Source organism: Scyliorhinus torazame, chromosome 2, assembly GCF_047496885.1.
Source record: "Scyliorhinus torazame isolate Kashiwa2021f chromosome 2, sScyTor2.1, whole genome shotgun sequence".
NCBI classification, from domain to species: domain Eukaryota; kingdom Metazoa; phylum Chordata; class Chondrichthyes; order Carcharhiniformes; family Scyliorhinidae; genus Scyliorhinus; species Scyliorhinus torazame.
Window position 1 is genome coordinate 329,956,608 of NC_092708.1, and position 8,592 is coordinate 329,965,199.

General features: G+C 46.5%; 1 protein-coding gene across 1 annotated transcript in view; it reads left to right on the forward strand.

Annotated features, from left to right (window-relative positions):
* The window catches only part of sos2 (son of sevenless homolog 2 (Drosophila)), a 234,022-nt gene that overhangs the window by 167,639 nt on the left and 57,791 nt on the right, over nucleotides 1–8,592 (forward strand). Inside the window, exons 11-13 of the mRNA XM_072489811.1 lie at nucleotides 3,380–3,461; nucleotides 3,706–3,828; nucleotides 6,312–6,406. Coding sequence (XP_072345912.1) covers nucleotides 3,380–3,461; nucleotides 3,706–3,828; nucleotides 6,312–6,406 — 300 coding nt within the window. The remainder of the gene's footprint in view (nucleotides 1–3,379; nucleotides 3,462–3,705; nucleotides 3,829–6,311; nucleotides 6,407–8,592) is intronic.

Below are 8,592 nucleotides of genomic sequence, written 5' to 3' on the forward strand. Positions count from 1 at the left end.
AAGCACTGCCTTAGCCCGATTGAAACTTGCCCTCCTTCTCGCCACCTCCGCACTCCAATCCTGGTATACGCGGATCACCGCGTTCTCCCACCTACAGCTCCGAGTTTTCTTCGCCCATCTGAGAACCATCTCTCTGTCATTGTAGCGGAGAAACCTCACCACTATAGCTCGAGGTATTTCTCCAGCCTTTGGTCTTCGCGCCAGAACTCGATAAGCTCCCTCCACCTCCAAAGGGCCCGTCGGGGCCTCCGATCCCATTAGCGAGTGAAGCATCGTGCTCACATATGTCCCGACGTCCGCCCCTTCTGCGCTTTCGGGAAGACCCAGGACTCTTAAATTCTTCCTCCTTGAATTATTCTCCAGTGCTTCCAACCTCTCCACACACCTTTTATGCTGTGCCTCGTGCGTTTCTGCTTTCACCACCAGGCCCTGTATTTCATCTTCGTTTTCAACAGTCTTTGCCTTCACGACCCGAAGCTCCAGCTCTTGGGTCCTCTGCTCCTCCTTTAGTCCTTATATCGCCTGTAATATCGGGGCCAACAGCTCCTTCTTCAACTCCTTCTTCAGCTCTTCCACACAGCGCCGCAGGAACTCTTGTTGCTCCGGGCCCCATAACAAACGGCCACCTTCCGACGCCATCTTGCTTTGAGCTTCCCTTCGTTGCCGCTGCTCCAGAGGATCCTCCGCAATCCGGCCGCTATCCTCTCCCTTTTCTATGCGTGTCCGGGGGGATTCCCTTCTGGTTTACCGCACAGTGTTTTTGCTGTTTAAATTGCCGTTGGGGCTCCTATTAAGAGCCCAAAAGTCCGTTCCAACAGGAGCTGCCGAAACGTGCGACTTAGCTGGTCATCGCCGCACCCGGAAGTCCAAGTTCCAACTTTTAACAGTGAGGTTCACATTTACATAGGAGGCTGGATTCTCCGAAAATGGGGCTATGTCCCCACGCCGGCGTAAAAACGCAGGCGTTGCACACCTGAGTTTCCTCAAAGAAAAAAAACATCGCGATTCACTTCCCTTCAGGGGGCTAGCAGGTACCCAGAGTAATTCACGCAGCTTTGGCTGTGGATACGGGCCCCCGGCACTTCCGGTTCCGAGTCCGCGCATGCGTATGGCGGTGGCCTCCAGTGGCCGCGCCGAGCGCCATGGCGGACTCGGACCACGGACCAACATCAGCAAACTCGGCCCCCCCCCCGATCGGCCGCGCGCCCAAGGATCCTTCCGCCCGATCGCTGCTGCCACGCAAGGTTCCCGACCGGCCATACGTGGTTAGAACCACGCCATCGGGAACTCGGCCTGCTGGGAGCGGGGTATCGGTGGACGGACCTCTGGCAATGGCGCCCCAGCTGCGCGGCATAGTTCACAGAAATGCGATTCTTTGGGGCCTGGCCCGATTCGGTCAGGAACTTCGATTCTCCGCCCCAAACGCGATTTCGGAGCGGATCTGTGGAGAATCCAGGCCAGGATTTATGAAATAATGTGACTTACATACACACAAATTGTCAATTTAATTTGCACAAATAATGTGTTCCTCACCTTAGACAAGACAAAGGCCCCAGGCCTCTTGGTTGCGAGGTCCATAATCAGGGGCATAGATTTTAGGGTAAGTAGTAGGAGGTTTAAAGAGCGTTTGAGGGGTATTATTTGCACCCAAAGGGTGGATGGGATCGGGAACCCATTGCCTAAAAGGTTGGTGAGGGCAGAAACCCGCCTAACATTTAAAAAGTACTTGTAGATTATGACACTTAAATTCCACATCCAAGGCTCGGAACCAAGGGCTGGAAAGTGGGAGTAGGCTCTGTGCCGTAATTTCTTTTGTTCACGGGATGTAGGTATTGTGCGCTAGGCCAGCATTTATTGCTCATTCCTAATTACTCTCGAGAAGGTGGTGGTGAGCTGCCTTCTTGAACCACTGCAGTCCGTGTGTCTAGATACCCACAATATTGTGTGGGGGTTGGAGAGTGTCAAGATTTTGACCCAGTGATAATGAAGGAACAGCTATACAGTTCTAAATCAGGATGGCATGTGACTTGGAAGGAAATTCGAAGGTGGTAGCGTTCCCATATATCTGCTGCCTGTGTCCTATTATTGCTATGATTTGATGTTAGGCACCCATTTACTTGTTCCTATTCACTCTTAATTTCTCTTTATGGTTCTTTTCCTCTCCTCCTGCTCAGTTATTTTTCAATCGTCCTGTTATTTATTGTTCTTGCTTGCTTAGCCATCTTTGTCTGGCCTTCTCTTTTGTTCAGTTTGTTTCACTCTTACCAGGCTTGCTGTGACCCAGTCTCGACCCCCTCGCCCTTTCTCTTCTCTGTCTCAAGATCTCCTTTTCTTCTCACCTCTCCCACTCACAGCTCAACCCCTGCTTACTTCCCCCCCTCTCACCACTCAACACCCCCCCACACACACACCCTCTCTGCCTCCTAGTTTCAGCACCTCCCTTTCTCTCAAGTTTAGCCCGAGTCCAATTCAAGATGGAATTCATTTTACACTGTCTCATCAATTATGCTTTCTTTAGAACCTTTGGAGTGCACTTCTACCCAGACATTGTAATTTAAAAGAAAAACATGTTTTGCTGGTCAATTACAGTTTGATTGTACGTTTTATTTGTTCCAACTATCTTAAGATCATAATTATGATAGCAGTCCAAATCTACAAGGAACGAGTCAAGAATGTGATAGAATATGTTTTGCCTGGATGAATGCAGCTCCAGCAACAATCAAGAAGTCTGACACCACCCAGGTCAAAGCAGCCAGCTTGGGGCGGCATAGTAGCACAGTGGTTAGCACTGTTGCTTCACAGTGGCAGGGACCTGGGTTCGATTCCCAGCTTGGGTCACTGTCCGTGCGGAGTCTGCACGTTCTCCCAGTGTCTGCGTCGGTTTTCTCCAGGTGCTCTGGTTTCCTCTCACAGTCCAAAGATGTGCAGGTTAGGTCGATTGGCCATGCTAAATTGGCCCATAGTGTCCAAAGGTTAGTTGGGGTTACAGGGTGGAGGCGAGACTTAAGTAGGGTGCTCTTTCAAGGGCCGGTGTAGACTCGATGGGATGTAAGGCCTCCTTCTACACTGTAAATTGTATGATTCTATGATGTGATAAGCACTATTGATTTTGTCCTGTGGAGTTGCACCTGCAAGGAATTGTCACTATACCACCAAATTTCACTTCGACATTTACAACTATCTGAGAGAGGCGTTGGTTGGTTGGATTCAAATTCGGATTCCCCGAGTTGAAAAGACCAGTACTGTGTAACACTGATAAGTTGTCTCTTTAATCAAGCAGTTTATTTGTCCACAATGAACCAGCATTTTGTAATACAACTTTCTGATAAATGTGATGCTATTGTATTTTCAGTATAAGTCATTTAATATTTATTTACAGATCCTAATTTTGTGCGCACTTTTCTGACAACATACCGTTCATTCTGCAAGCCCCAAGATTTGCTGAGCTTATTGATAGAAAGGTAAATCATCAATTAAGGTTTTAACTAGATACTGAACAAAATTACTGTTAGATGCCCTGCAAAATGTTGCCACGAAAGATTTTTTGAAAATGGTGTATTTATCAATTGGATTTTAGTGAAACATAAAAGTCGATATGTATAATTTGCAGTACTTTTTCTGTTAGGCTGTATTCTTTGGCTTTTAAAGTTTTCTATGTGTATTAAATATTATTTTATTAAACTTGTACATTTTTATTTTGTGTAGGTTTGAAATACCTGATCCAGAGCCCACTGAGGCAGATAGGCTTGCCAGAGAGAAGGGTGAACAGCCAACCAGTGCAGAATTGAAACGATTTCGTAAGGAGTATATCCAGCCAGTGCAACTCAGGTTTTTTTAAAACATTTTTAACAGAAATATAGTCACATTGGTACTGATACTACTCATAACATCCCTACAGTCAGGGTACGGTGTAGGCTACTCGTGCAATTACACCACTGGTATTCTATTTGATATGGGACCTGGAATGCCCAATTCAAGATATTACCCATAGATGTGTTTGACTTGAATATCTAGAGCAGTGTTCTTCAAACTTTTTTCCCGGGGACCCATTCTTACCAACCAGCCAACCTTCGGGACCCAGCCCGGCCGACCTTCGCAACCCACGCCGGCCGACATGCACGACCCACCATTTTCTCTTACCTTGTTTGTTGCTGACAAAAATGGAGGAAATGGTTTTGCGTCCCACTGGCCCCAATGATCCCTTTGCCGCTTGGCCCCCTGAACTTGGGCAAAATGCGGCTGCGACCATATAAAAAAAAAATGTGGCTGCACTGCGCATGCGTGCCCGATTATCGGTGCGCATGCGCATAGTTTTGCGCATGCGCACCGCTAATCGGGCACGCATGCACAGTGCGGCCGAATTTTATTTATCTGTTCCTGGCCATTTTGAAGGCCGCTTGCGGCCGGCATTATTAAAAGCCGGATGCTGCGGCTATTGCGCGCAGATTTACGAGATCGGGAGCGTCGCGACGGACTGCTCCGCGCCTCCCAACACCCGCCCGTGACCCACCTGCGGGTCGCACCCCCGAGTTTGACAATGTCTGACCTAGGGTTAGAGTTTTCCTGCAGCCTTCCAAAAGTTCTTGAGGATGTCACTCTGGTAACACAGTTTGGCAAACAAGTTGAAACTGATTCAGAAAAATGCTCAAGTTGTTTCAGGATTCCTAGTTGAGTTCAAACTCAACAGATAATGTGTTTAATCTGTAATATGCCAGTCTGTAGTATGCCAGTCAAGGATCCAATTTCGATATGAATGATGAGACTTTGTCCCAGGGAAGTATTCTAGACATCAGGGCCGGGATTCTCCGACCTGGCGCCGGGTTGGAGAATCCCCGGGGGCGGCTTCCACATTATCCGGCGCCGTTGTTCGGGTGCCGGCAGGATCGCCGCCACGCTGGTCGGGGGCTGTTGACAGCGCCCCCCCACCCCCCCCGGCGATTCTCTGGGCCCCGAGTGGCCGACGAGTTTGGCCAAGTCCCACCGGCGTGGATTACTCACCTCCCACATGGCGGGACCTGGAAGGTGAGTGTGCGGGGGCCATCCTGGAGGGGGGGGTGGGGGAATCCGATCCCGGCCGGGGTGGGGGCACGGTAGCCTGGCCCGCGATAGGGGCCTACCGATTGGAGGGAGGGCTGGTACCGTGGGGGCCTACCTTACTCTGCGCTGGGCCACTGTAGGGCTCAGTCATATTGCCCGGGGGCCGGCGCGGAGAAGGGAACACCCGCGTATGCGCCGAATCACGCTGGCCGTTCCGTGCATGCGTGAAAATACGCCAGCCGTTCTGCACATGCGTGAACTCGCGCGGGCCATTCCGCGCCGGCTGGAGCTGCGGGGACCATTCTGTCGGCAACCTAGCCCCCTAGAAAGGTGAGAATTCCTCACTTTCGGGGGCCGTTGACGACGGAGTCGTTGGCGCCGGTTTTCACGCCGGCATGGGGACATAGCCCCATTATTAGAGAATCCCGCCCCAGAATCCTACCCATCGCGCATGGCAACACCCAAAGGCAGTAACTGTACATTGAAAAACGTTTTCATCCATTAGTTGTAGTTTACATGCGTAAATGTTTGGCCTAGTCTCCAATGACCCCATTGTATTTTTGTTACGTTCTCCGGGTTTCTATTTTTCACAGTATAATGTTTTCATTATTGTTGGGGGGGGGGGGGGGTAGAATATGATACAAAAGGTGCACTTTTGAACTCTTTAACAACTTCCTGATAGGTTAGACGATGTATTGTCTCAGTCTTTCTGTCAACATGTCTATTGCAAAAGAATGGAGCAACTGACTGTCACATAAATCAATGGATTTCTCGATGTTGATAAGTTATCGCTTCACAGAGTATGATTGTAGTGTTTAGCAACTTGCCGTTAAAGCTGCTGCTCCAAATGGGCAAAACAAGGTGATAGTAGCCACTTAAAATTGTAATAATTGACTAGTTTATAATTATAGATGACATTTTCGAAGGTACTCTCTTTTTAACAGTTACTAGACAATTGTAAAACAATGGCCGTAATTTTCGGCAGGTTTTCCTTTTGACGGAGGTGGCTCACCATTGGCTGCCATGGGATCTTCTGGTCCTGCCAGAGTCAAAGATGATCTGCCCATTGTTCGCCTGTCCTGCCGGGGAACCCACGGCAGACACCGACTTTGGTGGGACTGGAAGATCCCACCGGCGGGACGGGACGGAAAATCCGCCCAATGTGCAAGTTGTATACTAAATGTAAGCATTTTAAAGGTTATGATGGGTGAAAGACATCTAAACAAAAATGTTTTGTGGCGTTACTCAGTATAACAACATATTTTCTTTTTTAGGGTACTAAATGTTTTTCGACATTGGGTAGAACATCACTTCTATGACTTTGAGAGAGACAATATGCTACTTAATAGGTTGGAAGGATTTATTTCAAGTGTGAAAGGTGTGTATTAAGGAAAACTAGACCTAGAGGTCAGATGTTGACTTTTTTTTGTAGAGTTTCAGACTGGTATTTTATACCCAAGAAGTAGATTTATTACTTCACTATTAGCTTTATTCAACTAGAATAATGCTATATTAAAAACTTTAAAAGAAAAAAAAATTTAGAATACCCAATTATTTTTTTTCCAATTAAGGGGCAATTTAGCATGACCAATCCACCCAACCTGCACATCTTTGGGTTGTGGGGTGAAACCCACGCAGACACGGGGAGAATGTGCAAACTCCACATGGACAGTGACCCAGGGCCGGGATTCAAACCTGGGTCCTCAGCGCCGTAGGCAGCAGTGCTAACCACTGTGCCACGTGCTGCCCTCTCCTATATTAAAAACTTAACTTTTGCTCAAGTTCCTGCCAATTTCCCATTAGTTGTAATTTCAGTTTTTTCCTTGTGGGCGGCACAGTAGCACAACGGCAGGGTCCCAGTTCGATTCCCACATGGGTCACTATCTGTGCGGAGTCTGCACGTTCTCCCCGTGTCTGCGTGGGTTTCCTCCGGGTGCTCCGGTTTCCTTCCACAGTCCAAAGATGTGCAGGGTAGGTGGATTGGCCATGCTAAAATTTTCCCTGAATGTTCAAAAAAGGTTAGGTGGGGTTACTAGTTTATGGGGATAAGGGTAGAGGTGTGGGCTTAGGTAGGGTGCCCTTTCCAGGGCCGGTGCAGACTCGATGGGCCAAATGGGGCCTCCTTCTGCCTGTAAATTCTATGATCTATGATTCTTTCTTCTCGTACTTATATTTGTAAACTTAAAAAAAGCTACTTAAAGCATTTTTAAAACGTTATTTGGAACAGTGTCCTCTCCTACATGCCCAACTAAGTCCAGCTGTGCACAACTCAACATCAGTAGTATAAAATACCAACCCATTGTCAGGCTGTGGTGCAGTGGCATTGTTGCTGGACCAGGACCTATAGGCCCGGGTTCAAATCCCATGGCAGATGGTGAAATTTGAATTCAATAATAATCTGGAATTACAAATCTAATGATGACCGTGAAACTATTGTCGATTTGTCTTTAAAAACCCATCTTGTTCACTAATGTCCTTTTGGGAAGGAAATCCGTACCTGGTCTGGCCTACATGTGACTCCAGATCCACAGCAATGTGGTTGACTCTTAAAATGTCCTCTGAAATGCAGGGCAGTTAGGGATGGGCAATAAATGCTTGCCGACCAGCGACGTCCACATCCTGTGAATGAATTTAAAAAAAATAATCACAAGCTATGAACTTTTGACTCAATGTAAAGTCAATTACTCAGCTTAAATTTAAGAAGCTGAATAAGTTTTCTCCTGTGTGGTGCCAGCAGCCTGATTACACCAAAGTGAGAAAATTAATCCATATGATTCTAAGGGTTTGCAGACAGCATTAATCTTGGCTAATTTCTGTCTGATTTACGCATCTATAATGTGAATAACATAAGTTAATATTTTATTTTGCAGGGAAAGCCATGAAAAAGTGGGTAGAATCTATTACAAAAATTATTAATCGCAAGAGACAAACTCAAGTAAATGGAATCAGCCATGCTATTACTTTTCCGGATCCACCACCTCAAATTGAATGGCATATTAGTCGATCTGGACATTTGGAGACATTTGACCTTATGACTCTTCATCCAATTGAAATAGCGCGGCAACTTACACTTTTAGAATCTGACCTTTACAGGTAAATTAGCAATATAACTAATGCAAATAGAATGTAACTTTAGACTTTATTTAAGATCAGCACAATCAGTTTTTAAGGTTGTTGCAATCTGACATTCAAAAGGTAAATATTATAGCTAATTTCTACAACAGTTAAAATAACAGCAATTTCCTGCAGTCTGGCACTAGAGTACACACTGTTGATGCTGTATTTTCTCAATAATTAGTTTGAACAAACTATTATATAGTTGGCACCAAGACATACTGTTACAGTCCCAGTTCAGACCCCAATTTTGTTACAGTCCCCTTTTTTAAAAGCAGACAATGTTGAAATACTAGTTACGTACCAAGAGACTAAAGCCACAAGATTCCACAGTTTTAAACAAACAGAAGAAACTTTATCAAAATCAACAAAGCAGTCAATACTCTTATACTCTAACACACAGAATTAACATGAGATGTAAAGTTGTCATAGTTCCAGATG